The sequence below is a fragment of the Pristis pectinata genome, chromosome 34 (genome assembly GCF_009764475.1).
Source record: "Pristis pectinata isolate sPriPec2 chromosome 34, sPriPec2.1.pri, whole genome shotgun sequence".
Taxonomy (NCBI): Eukaryota; Metazoa; Chordata; class Chondrichthyes; order Rhinopristiformes; family Pristidae; genus Pristis; species Pristis pectinata.
The window spans coordinates 3,490,893-3,503,845 of record NC_067438.1 but is presented as its reverse complement, the minus strand read 5'-3'; the positions used below and the strand labels follow the sequence as shown (position 1 = coordinate 3,503,845).

The 12,953-nt window shown below is 45.1% G+C and overlaps 2 protein-coding genes across 3 annotated transcripts in view; both read left to right on the top strand.

Annotated features, from left to right (window-relative positions):
- Positions 1 to 12,953, top strand: part of LOC127585820 (uncharacterized) — a 35,571-nt gene continuing 22,618 nt past the window's right edge. The window contains exons 1-5 of the mRNA XM_052043518.1: positions 1 to 411; positions 531 to 602; positions 8,761 to 8,783; positions 8,885 to 8,997; positions 10,455 to 10,695. Coding sequence (XP_051899478.1) covers positions 1 to 411; positions 531 to 602; positions 8,761 to 8,783; positions 8,885 to 8,997; positions 10,455 to 10,695 — 860 coding nt within the window. The remainder of the gene's footprint in view (positions 412 to 530; positions 603 to 8,760; positions 8,784 to 8,884; positions 8,998 to 10,454; positions 10,696 to 12,953) is intronic.
- LOC127586017 (zinc-binding protein A33-like) lies at positions 267 to 11,247 on the top strand. 2 transcript variants are annotated; one of them, XM_052043788.1, is made up of 6 exons: positions 267 to 411; positions 506 to 602; positions 3,704 to 3,937; positions 8,761 to 8,783; positions 8,885 to 8,997; positions 10,455 to 11,236. In XM_052043788.1, exons 3-6 carry the CDS (start codon positions 3,830 to 3,832, stop codon positions 11,051 to 11,053), a joined length of 843 nt encoding a protein of 280 aa, XP_051899748.1. In that variant the 5' UTR covers positions 267 to 411; positions 506 to 602; positions 3,704 to 3,829; the 3' UTR covers positions 11,054 to 11,236. The 2 variants fall into 2 exon arrangements, with proteins under 2 accessions (XP_051899748.1, XP_051899749.1); XM_052043789.1 differs by lacking the exons at positions 267 to 411; positions 506 to 602 and adding an exon at positions 5,878 to 6,041 and having other exon boundaries at positions 3,802 to 3,937; positions 10,455 to 11,247.

Genomic DNA, 12,953 nt, shown 5'->3' with positions numbered 1-12,953 from the left:
ATGGCTACAAAACAACAAGTAGAGAATTTCACCGAGGAGGTAATTTGTTCCATCTGCCTGGATTTCTTCACCGATCCGGTGTCGCTGGAGTGCGGACACAATTTCTGCCGCTCCTGTATCACACAGAGTTGGGAAAAGGAGCAGAGTAAATCCTGTCCGGAATGCAGAGAGGAGTTTCAGGAAATAATCCTCAGAGTGAATCGGGCCTTAGTGAGCCTGGCAGAGAAAGCTCGAAAACTGAACCTCAATCCGACATATAAGGGAAGGAAACTTCACTGCGAGGAACATCAGGAAGAACTGAAGCTGTTTTGTGAAACTGACAAGAAACTGATCTGCCTGATTTGCAGAGATGCGCGGGAACACAAGTCTCATAACTTTATGCCGATTAAAGAAGCTGTTGAAATCTACAAGGTAAAAAAAATGGAGATACGTTTGATCACCTGATTAACCCCCTGCATTTTTATTCACCAACACTTTTGTTCCATGATCTTCTGCCATATTCCAGAATGAGATGAAATCTTCCCTCACAGCGCTCGCCCAGAGGAAATCAGCGATTCTCAAACTGGAACAGCAACAGGGAGCAGAAGATTTCTGAGATTCGGGTAAAGTCTCCCCTTCTGATTTGTTGTGATCTCAATTAGTTTTGCTCCATTTATTGCATTCTATAAAATTGTTCACATTTCTTTCGGTAGGGGCAGGGGTGACCTGTACAAGAGGGACGGGTTGCACCTCAACTGGAGGGGAACCAATATATCCTGGCCAGGAGGTTCGCTGGTGCTACTAGGGAGGGTTTAACCTAGTTTGGCAGGGGGGTGGGAACCACAGCACAGGGCCAGTAAAAGCAGGCAGGAGCAAAGTAATGGACACGATGGGAAGGACGGTTTGAAGTGTGTGTATTTTAATGCAAGGAGTATTATGGGTAAGGACTTAAGAACATGGATCAGGACATGGAACTATGATGTTGTGGCCATTGCAGAGACTTGGCTGAGAAAGGGACAAGAATGAGTGCTTAATGTTCCAGGTTTTTGATGTTCTAGGAAAGATAGAGAGGGAGGTAAAAGGTGGGGGGGGGGGGGGAACGTTGCACTGCTAATCAAGGAGGATATCACAGCTGCGGCTCATCCACTGAGTCTGCACTGGGTGGAACTCAAAAATAAGAAATGTGCAATCACTCCAATGGGATTATACTACAGACCCCACAATAGCCACCGGGAAATTGAGGAACAGATACGCAGGCAGATTAGGAAAAGGTGTAAAGCCAATAGGGTTGTTGTCATGGGGGACTTCAACTTCCCTAATATAAACTTGGATCTCCTTGGTGTAAGAGGTTTAGATGGGGCAGAATTTGTTAGGGGCATCCAGGAGGGTTTCATAAATCAATATGTAGAGAGTCCAATGAGAGGAGGGGCCATACTGGACCTGGTGTTGGGTAATGAGCCCAGCCGGGTGACTGACCTTTCAGTGGGAGAACAGTTAGGGAACGGTGACCACAACTCCTTAAGCTTTAAGATAGCTATAGATAAGGATAAGCATGGACCTTGCAGGAGAGTATTAAATTGGAGCAGGCCAAATTACAAGAGCATTAGGCAGGAACTAGGGAGAGTTAGTTGAGTTAATATGGACTTGTTTTGGGGCATTTAGAGACCGACTGCACAGAGTACAGGACAGGTATGTTCCAGTAAGAAGGAAGCACAAGGATGGCAGAGTAAGGGAACCTTGGATGTCGAGAGAGGTGGTGAATTTAGTCAAGAAGAAAAAGGAAAAGTATGTACAGTTTAGGAAGCTAGGAGCAAACTGAGCACTTGAGGATTCTAAAGAAGCCAGAAAAGAACTCAAGAAGGGAATTAGGAAAGCCGGGGGGACCATGAAAAGTCCTCGGCAACTAGGATTAAAGAGAATCCCAAGGCATTCTATACATACATCAAGAGCAAGAGGATAACTAGGGAGAGGGTAAGACCATGCAAGGATAAAGGAGGGAACATGTGCTTGGAAGCGAAGGATGTGGGTGAGGTCCTAAATGAGTACTTTCCATCAGTATTTACCAAGAAGAAGAACATGGAGGATAGGGGGATCAGTGTGGAGCATGTTAATACGCTAGGGCATTGTGAAATATAGGAGGAAGTAGTGTTGGGTCTCTAAAAGAGCATGAAGGTCGATAAGTCCCCAGGACCTGATGGGATATACCCCAGGTTATTGGGAGTGGTTATTGCTGGGGCCTTGAGCAATATCTTTGTGTCCTCTATAGCCACAGGCAAGGTCCCGGAGGACTGGCGAGTAGCTAATGTTGTTCCATTATTCAAGAAGGGAAACAGGGATAATCCTGGAAACTGTAGACCAGTGAGTATTGTGTCAGTGGTACGGAAGTTACTGGAGGGGATTCTTGGGGATAGGATTTATGAGCATTTGGAAAACCATGGCCTAATTCGGGACAGTCAGCAGAGCTTTGTGAGGGGCAAGTCGTGCATCACTAACTTGATTAAGTTTTTTGACGAGGTGACGAGGGTGATTGATGAAGGTAGAGCTGTGGATGTTGTCTACATGGATTTTAGTGAGGTGTTTGACAAGGTCCCTCATGGGAGGCTCCTCCAGAAGATTAAGATGCATGAGATCCAAGGTGAATTATCTGTTTGGATTCAGAACTGGCTAGCCCATAGAAGACAGAGTGTAGTGGTTGATGGGACTTATTCTAGCTGGAGGTCTGTGACTAGTGGTGTTCCTCAGGGATCCGTAGCGGGAACTCTGCTGTTTGTGATGTATGTAAATGACCTGGATAAAAATGTACATGGGTAGGTTAGTAAATTTGCAGATGATACAAAGATTGGTGGTGCTGTAGGTAGCATAGAAGACTGACAAAGGATACAGCAGGATACAGATCAGTTGCAGATATGGGCGGAGAAATGGCAGATGAAGTTCAACCCAGCCAAATGTGAAATGTTGCACTTTGGGAGATCAAATGTAAAGAGACAGTACACTTAAGACTCCTTAACAGTGTTGATGAGCAGAGGGATCTTGGGTTCCAAATTCATAGCTCCCTGAAAGTGGCTGCACAAGTTGATAGGGTGGTAAAGAAGGCAGATGGCCTACTTGCCTTTTTAGTCGAGGCACTGTTTGAGAGTCAGGAAGTTATGCTGCAGCTTTATAAAATTTTAGTTAGGCCACATCTGGAGTATTGCATTCAGTTCTGTTTGCCCCATTATAGGAAGGATGTCAAGGCTTTGGACAGGGTGCAGAAGAGGTTTACCAGGGTGCTGCCTGGATTAGAGGGGGTGTACTATGAGGAGAGATTGGACAAACTTGGGTTGTGGGGAGACCTGATAGAGGTTTATAAGATTATGAGAGGCATAGATAGAGTAGACAGCCAGTATCATTTTCCCAGGGTTGAAATGTCTAATACCAGAGGGCATGCATTTAAGGTGAGAGGGGATAAGTTGAATGGAGATGCGTGGGGCAAGTTTTTTACACAGAGAGTTGTGGGGGCCTGGAATGCGCTGCCTGGGGTGGTGGTGGAGGCAGATACAGTAGGGGCACTCAAGAAGCTCTTTGATAGGCTCATGAATGTGAGGGAAATGGAAGGATATGGACATTGTGTAGGCAGAATGTATTAGTTTAGTTGGGCATGTGATTACTAATTTAATTGGTTTGGCACAACATTGTGGGCTGAAGGGCCTGTTCCTGTGCTGTACTGTTCTATGTTTTATGGTAGGATCAGTCACGCAGTCTGGAGTCCCACATCTCATCCGAGTTCACGAAAATACATCAGAGTCTCACTGAGAAAGAGCAGCGTTTAATCAGAGATCTTAGAAAACAAGAGGAAAGAGCTGTGGATCTAATGGAGAGAAATCTTCGGGAGATTCAGAAGAATTTAACTTCCATTGAGGAGGAACACTCAATGTTGCAGAAACAGATGGAGCAGAGAGATGGAGTGATATTTCTGAAGGTGAGGAAGTTTATTTCAGTTCAGTTCACTATAAGTGCACACGGACATTGATGATGGGTGAGAATGAGGAACAGTTTTTTAAAATTGATTCTTGTTTTGTGCATGACATTGCCAAGGCCAGGTTATAACCCTTGACATAAGTGGCTGGCTGGGCCATTTCAGAGGCAACTATGTATCAATGACTTTTCTGAGTATCTCAAGTTGCCAAAAGATCAAAACAAATTCAAATGACTTATTTCCATCCCCAAAGGATGTTATGATCCAACAATCGAACAGTTTCAAGGCCTCTGTGGGGAATAATTGTTTTTTACAGCAACTTTAATTAGCTCACGGATTTTGTGTTTCTCAGCTGCAGTGTGTATCACCAGATCGTTAGCTCATTTGCTGGTTATCTGTTCAGCAATTTAGCCTCTTTATTAATGCAAATGTCACATCTACCTTATCAAATCCAGTCATTGTATCAAAATCCTCAACCAATTCACCTATGAGATAACTTCCTTCCCATCCTCTGGGCCCCTGCCCACCCACAAACCAACCTGTCCCAACCTGTATGGTCTTTGCTGTTTGTTGCCCCTCTCACCTCTGTCATTGTCCGTATAAGCCTTCCTTGCACTTTGTCCTGTACCTCTGTATTCTTTCTGTTATAACCTATTTCTGTGTATTGGCAGCTGGAAGAATTTGTAACTGACAGCTGTACATAACATCTTGGGTGTAATTGGTATTGGTATTGGTTTATTATTGTCATTTGTACCGAGGTACAGTGAAAAGCTTGTCTTACAAACTGATTGTACAGGTCAATTCATTACACAGTGCTGTTAAATTGGGTTAGTACAGAGTGCATTGAGGTAGTACATGTAAAAACAATAACAGTACAGAGTAAAGTGTCACAGCTACAGAGAAAGTGCAGTGCAATAAGGTGCAAGGTCACAACAAGGTAGATCATGAGGTCATAGTCCATCTCATTGTATAAGGGAACCATTCAATAGTCTTATCACAGTGGGGTAGAAGCTGTCCTTAAGTCTGGTGGTACGTGCCCTCAGGCACCTGTATCTTCTACCCGATGGAAGAGTAGAGAAGAGAGGATGTCCCAGGTGGGTGGGGTCTTTGATTATGCTGGCTGCTTCACCAAGACGGCGAGAGATAAAGACAGAGTCCAAGGAGGGGAGACTGGTGTCTGTGATGCGCTGGGCTGTGTCCACAACTCTCTGCAGTTTCTTGCAGTCCTTGGCAGAGCAGTTGCTGTACCAAGCTATGATACATCCAGATAGGATGCTTTCTATGGTGCATCAGTAGAAGTTGGTGAGAGTCAAAGGGGACAAACCAAATTTCTTTAGGATGTAGAGGCGCTGGTGAGCTTTCTTGGCCATGGCATCTACGTGATTTGACCAGGACAGGCTGTTGGTGATGTTCACTCCCCGGAACTTGAAGCTCTCAACCCTCTCGACCTCAGCACCATTGATGTAGATAGGTGCATGTACACTGCCCCCTTTCCTGAAGTTAATGACCAGCTCTTTTGTTTTGTTGACATTGAGGGCAAGGTTGTTGTCGTGACACCATTCCACTAAGCTCTCTATCTCCTTCCTTTACTCCGACTCATCACTGTTTGAGATACAGCCTACAACGGTGGTATCATCTGCAAACTTGTAGATGGAGTTAGAGAAGAATCTGGCCACACCGTCACAAGTGTATAGGGATTAGAGTAGAGGGCTGAGGACACAGCCTTGTGGGGCACCAGTGTTGAGAATAATCGTGCCGGAGGTATTGCTGCCTATCCTCACTGATTGCTGTCTGTTGGTTAGAAAGTCAAGGATCCAGTTACAGAGGGAGGTGTTGAGTCCTAGGTCTCGGAGTTTGGTGTCAAGCTTGCTTGGGATTATTGTATTGAAGGCAGAGCTGTAGTCAATAAACAATAGTCTAACATATGTGTCTTTACTGTCCAGATGCTCCAGAACTGAGTGTAGGGCCAGGGAGATGGCATCCGCTGTGGACCTGTTTTGGTGATAGGCGAATTGCAACGGGTCCAGGTCGTCTGGTAGGCTGGAGCTGATGCGTGCCATGACCAACCTCTCAAAACACTTCATGATGGTAGATGTCAGAGCCACTGGTCGGTAGTCATTGAGGAACGTTACCTTGCTTTTCTTTGGTACCGGGATGATAGTGGTCTTCCTAAAACAGGAGGGAACCTGAGATTGAAGCAGCGAGAGGTTAAATATGTCCGCAAATACTTCTGCCAGCTGATCAGCACAAGATCTGAGCACACGGCCCGGGACACCATCTGGGCCAGGTGCTTTCCTCGCGTTCACTCTCTGGAAGACTGATCTTACGTCCTCCACTGTGATCACAGGTTCAGCTGTGTTGGTGGCTGTCAGGGTGGGTGGTGACAATCCACTTCCCTTTTGTTCAAAACGCGCCTACAATGTGTTTTCATCAGGAAGGGATGCACTGTTGTTAACTATGCAGCCCATCTTCGTCTTGTAGCCTGTTATGGCCTGTAAGCCCTGCCATAGCTGACGGCTGGTCAGGGACTCTATTTTGAGTCGGTATTGCCTCCTGGCATCCTTGATAGCTTTCCGAAGGTCGTACCTCGATTTCTTGTACAGAACAGGATCACCAGATTTGTGTGCAGCAGTCCTCGACTTCAGTAGGAAGTGGATCTCCCAGTTCATCCCTGGTTTCCTGTTTGGGAACACTCATATTGTCCTGTTTGGTACACAGTCCTCCACACACCTGCTGATAAAGTCTGTGATGATGGTGGCATACTCATCAAGGCTGGCAGCTGAGTCTTTGAACACTGTCTCAAAGCAGTCACATAGGAGCTCATCTGCTTCCTCAGACCAGCACTGCACGACTCTCCGTACCGGATCCTCCCTTTTCAGTTTCTGTTTGTATGCAGGGGAGAAGGAGCACAGCCTGGTGGGTCTGATTTCCCAAAGTAATTCCTGCTGTTTGATACAGCTACAAAGTAATCGTAGAGTCAGAGCATCATGGAGCACAACACAGACTCGTCAGCCCACCATATCCATGCCAACCATCAAGAACCCACCAATAGTAATCCTATTTACCAGCATTTAGTTTTTAGCCTTCTATGCCTTAGCCAGTCAAGTGTTTATTTGGATACTTCTTATAGATTGTGAGAGTACCTGTCTCCATCGTTCCTCAGGCAGTACATTCCAGATTCCAGCCATATTCTTTTTGGGGGAGAAATGCTCCTCAGATTCCACCTGAACCTTTTGCCCCCTTGCACCAAAACTCTGACCTCTTGTTTTCGACAATCTGTCACACAGAACATTTTCTCACTGTCTGCCATGTCCATGCTCCTTCTGTCAGGTCACCCCACACGCAGCCTTATCCGCTCCAAGGAAACCAACCCCAATTTATCCAGTTTCTTCACATAACTGAATCCCTGCATCCTGGTGAGTCTATTCAGCACCCTCTCCAGAGCAAATGCATCATTCCTGAAATCCGAAGATCAGAACTGCACACAGCACAGCACTCCAGATGTGGCCTAAATCATGTTTTATAAAATCATACCATAACCTACCCTCGCTTATAATCTCTGACCCAGCTGAAGATGGCAGCACCCATATGCTGCCCCCAACACCTTATTGACCTGTGCTACTTCAGGAATCCTTGGACTTGTTCCTGCCAAGGGCACTATCATTCATTGTGTCAGAGCTCCCTTCATTCTTGCATCATGTTACACCTTACAAGATTAAAAATGTATCCGCCACTGGTGTGTCCACCTTATCGACTGGTTAATGTCATCCTGCATCCTCAACAGCACCACTTTTATGTTCTTCAAAAAGATCACCAGGGATAAAGCAGGTAATTACATGCCCATGAGACTATTGTCACTGATAGGAAAGTTATGAAAACTTCTGAACCTACTAATAATACTTCCGACATTTATATCCACATCATTAGTATACAGTATGTAATCAACAGTACCAAGCACAGGTTTCCAATCATAAACAGCAATGGTTTTCTCTTCTAGCAGCACCCACTACACTTTCAAACATTACCCTCTACCTCCTATTACTGAGCCAATTTTGGATCCAATTTACAAACATGCCTAGGAATCCCGTGAGCTCTATGCTGTTGGACCAGTTTCCCTTCTGAGACCTGATCAATGATCTTACTGATGACCGTGTAAGCTACATTAACCACACTGATTTCATTGGTACATTTTGTTTGCTTTTCAAAAATTTCAATCAAAGTTGTTCATTTAGGATCCCCTTTAACAAAATCATGATTAATCTTTCATTAATCCCTACCTTTTCAAGTGTACCTTAATCTTGCCCCTCAGAAGTTTTGTTTTCCAGAAACATCTTGTCACTGACATAGGATTCACGGGCCTATAATTGCCTTGTTTATCCATACTGCTGTTCTTGAAGAGATTTACCACGTTTACTGTCCTCCTATCATCTGGCACCTCACCTGTGGTCAGTGACAATTTAAAAATCTCCCTTAGAGCACCAGCAATCTCCTCCCTTGACTCCCACAACAGCCTGGGATACATCTCAGCAGGCCCCGGGGATTGAATAAATTTTCAGCCTGCTAAGACCTCAGATACCTGCTCATTTTTAATGTTACCACATTGTAGAACTTCACAAATCCTCAATGAATATCCCACCAACAATGCCCACTCATTGGTGAATATGGATGAGAAATATTCTTTTGACACATTATCTGGATTTAGCTATAAAAGTTACTAGCTTTGATTATTAATTTAGAAAATGCCAATGAATGAATATTTCCTAACAACTAACTAAACAATCTTGGTCAGTCTCTATCCATTCTGATTTCTATTTTGTTTATTTCAGGAAGAATGCTGTCAGAAGAGGAGGTAGGACACGTTCTGACCCGAAACAGCATAACTTTGTAATATTAACTCAGGAAATTAGTCAATGTTCAAATACTTTCAACTAAACTGTTTAATATTTGCAGGGTTGGAGATGACCAGACACTTACAGTTCAGGATGAGGATCTAACGATGGAAGAATGTGCTGGGCCTTTACCTTTCCCAGTGTGGCAGGAAATGTTCGATGACATTCATCCTGGTAAAGATCATCGAGCTTTATTTTTCCTGATTCACAACTTACAGTTTGACATGTTATGCAGGAATAACCGAATATTATTTCATGCATTAAGTATCATTAAGGGACATGCTCCAAATTGGACCTAATTAGTATTGCCATTTTACTCATGCACCAATTCCACCTTCAGTTCATCAGGTGGAAGCTTCGTTCTCTCAAACATCCAATGCAGGGGCTCAGAACTGAACCACTGAACAAAACGATTTACCTGCCCTGGTGATCTCTTTCTAACTCTGTGATACGTCTCCCTGCCTGGAAGCCCCACTGTTTTCTGCTGGGATGAGAGCAGCTGCCCAAAACTCCCCAGGGGTTTCTTCACAATCCCACAAATCCACAGTGAAATTCTTCAAATCCACTCCAGACAACCTCTGCCCCAAATCCTCTGTGTGTTGCTATCTCTTTAGGAAATTTCTTATGGAGAGATTTATGTCTATTCACATTCATAACTAGATGAATGGTGCAACTAAGATGCAAAGTCCAAATGTTTTTTAAAAACTTAAATAGACAGTCCAACCTCACTGGAAGTTAGTTTGTACTGTACGACACAATCCCATACGTGTTCTCTCGCTCTTGCTCTCGCTCTGCCTTCCCTTCCTTTGTTTTCTACTCTCCCTGCCACCTATCCGACACAATGGCCCCAACCTCTCCAACCCTCTCTCATTCTGATCCTCCTTTGGTCCTCCTATTTTTGTCTCCTTTCCCTCAACCCCCCCCCCCCCCCCATAGACCCCATCCATCTTCATCCCCCTCCCTTCTTGGTTCCATCCACACACACAACACACACACACACACACACATACACGCACACACGCACACTACACACATACTCTAAACACACACACTACACACAATAGATACACTACACACACACACACACACACACGCACACTACACACATACTCTAAACACACACACTACACACAATAGACACACTACACACACACACAGACACGCACACACGCGCGCGCACACACACACACACGCACACTACACACATACTCTAAACACACACACTACACACAATAGACACACTACACACACACACACAGACACGCACACACACGCGCACACACACACACACGCTGCTGGACCTGCTGAGTTCCTCAAACAGATTGTCTGTGGCATCCAATCTCTCCGCTCTTGCTCTCAAGCATTACCAAGGAAACATTGAGAAAATTAGAAATAAAAACAGAAAATCCTGCAAGGCCAGGCTGCGTCTGGGGAAAAAGAAAGCACTGATGTTTAATGTTGAAAGGAGAATTGCTTAGTCTATTTAATGCACTTGTGTGGAACTCCAAGGAAGGTTAATGTTGGCCGCCTGTCTGTGCCTGAAAAAATATCGTCACCAGTCCCAGGGCCACGCTGCCCGAGTCTCCTCCCGACCCCTGGGGACTCTCTAATTCTCTGCTTCTCCCCCCCAGTCTCTGTGACCCTGGATGTGGAAACGGCGAATCAGCGGCTTGAGGTGTCTGAGGATCGGAAGAGTGTCAGACGGATCCGGACCCGGAGGGACCTCCCCGACACCGGGAAGAGGTTCACAGTTGGGGTTAGTGTGCTGGGATCGGAGGGATTCACATCGGGGAGACATTACTGGGAAGTGGAGGTGGCGGGGAATCGTCGCTGGAGTCTGGGAGTTGCTGTGGAGTCTGTGGAGAGGAAGAAGTGGGTCGCACTGAAACCAGCGACTGGAGTCTGGACCATTGGGCGGGGTGGTGATAGGCTTTTTGTAAATGGCTCCTCTGAATCCCGCCTCCCTGCTGGTCCCATCCCCGGGAGGGTGGGAGTTTATCTCAGTTATGAGTCCGGGAGAATTTCATTTTACAGCGCAGACACCAAGTCCCATCTCCACACCTTCACTGGAAATAATTTCACGGGGAAACTTTATCCTTTCTTCTGGACTTGGGATGAAAACAAGTGGCTGAGAATCTGCTCCGGTTCTGCTCCGGATCTGCAGAGGGTTGGGTCCCAGGACTGGCGTCAGGAGCGGGGCTCAGGGGCTGTGGGGCAGAAACCCCATTGACAACAGGTTGGCACTGAACAGGTCCCATTTAGTCCCCAAGTTCAGCATTGTAAAAACCCCAGTGAGTCTGGAAATAAATCCAGTCGAAATTTAAATGGCTGAAGTGCAAATAAAAAGGAATTGATATTCCAACTGTCACTCTATTAGTCTTATCGCGTTAACTGCATCCATCAGCGAAACAGAAATACTTTTCCACAAACGAACATTAATAAACTCTTTCATTTGGTCCATCCGAATGTTGCAGCATGATTTAATACAAAACTGCAGGTGCTGGAAATATGAAATTAAAGCAGAAACACTCAGGACGTCAGGCAGCATCTGCGGAAAGAGAAACAAAGTTAATGTTTAGGTCCAGGACGTTTCGTCAGGTCTGGCGAAAAGAGAAAACAAGTTACAGAAGTTTTATTTTGCCTTGAGGGTTGGGGAGGGATGGACAGGTTATCTGGAATATCCCTGACGGGGTTGCCATGGTGATACGTTGTAGATGAAGCCATTCAAATGATAGGTAAACGAGAGCTGCTCCAGAGAGAAAATCTGTACAAAAGAATATGAAATGACGGCAGTTAGAGGGAGAGACAGACAGACAGACAGAAAAAGTGGATAAAGGCTGTGAAAGGCAGAGCTGTAAGAAATGTCCAGCAGGTCAGGCTGTGCTAACGGAGAAAGAGAAGCTGAACCAATGTGCGCTGGTTATTAAGTCACTGAAATGTGATACAAATCAAAAGACTCCAGATGCTGGAAATTGAAAAACAAACAGAAAAACTCAGCAGAACAGGCAGTGTTTGTGAAGAGAGAAACAGAGCTAATGTTTTTGTTCAATAATACTTGGAATGTGAAAAGTGAGATAGCCTGTTTTGTGGTTTTCTGTGTGACATAGATGTTATTGGTGCTATCTCAGAATGCTTGATAATCATAGGTGATCTCTTTGGAATTGGTTTATTATTGTCACTTGCACCGAGGTACAGTGAAAAACCTATACTGCATACCGTTCACACAGATCAATTCATTATGCAGTGCATTGAAGTAGTACAGGGTAAAACAATACAGAATACAGAGTAAAGTGTCACAGCTGCAGAGAGAGTGCAGTGCAGGTAGATAATAAGGTGCAAGGTTATAACGAGGTAGATTGTGAGGTCAAGAGTCTATCTTATTGTACTGGGGAACCGTTCAATAGTCTCATAACAGCAGAATAGAAGCTGTCCTTGAGCCTGGTGATACGTGCTTTCAGGCTTTTGTATCTTCTGCCTTAAGGGAGGGGAAAGAAGATAGAATGTCCGGGGTGAGTGGGGTCTTTGATTATGTCGGCTGCTTTACCGATGCGGTGAGAAGTGTAGACGGAGTCCACGGAGGGGAGGCTGGTTTCCGTGATGTGCTGAGCTGTGTCCACAACTCTCTGCAGTTTTTTTTGCAGTCCTGGGCAGAGCAGGAGAGTTAATAGAGGGATTTGAATGAGGGCAGAAATGAGGAAAACTGAGTTAATGTTATAGATGGGTGGCCTTATATTCGAACTAGCCTCCCCTGCTATTAAGAGGAAAGGCAGATTATCTGGACCCATTTGATTCAATATTGGGTCCCAAGGACTGCAAAGTACCTGGATGAAAGATAGATGTGCTGTTCTTCAATTGGACTTTGGAACAGTGCAAGAGGCCAAAGGCAGAGAGGTCAGAGTGGGAATACAATGGAGAATTAAAGGGGCAGGCAACTGGTGGCTCATCATCACCCATGCCCACTGAACGGCAGCGTCTTGCAAAGCTGTCACTCAATCTGTGTTTGGTTTCTCCAGTGTAGAGGAGACCATATTGTGAGCATCAAGTGAAACAAAATAAATTGGGAGAGGTGCAAGTGAATTGTTGCTTGACCTACAAGCACACTTTGTATTCACTTCTCTTCATGTATTCTC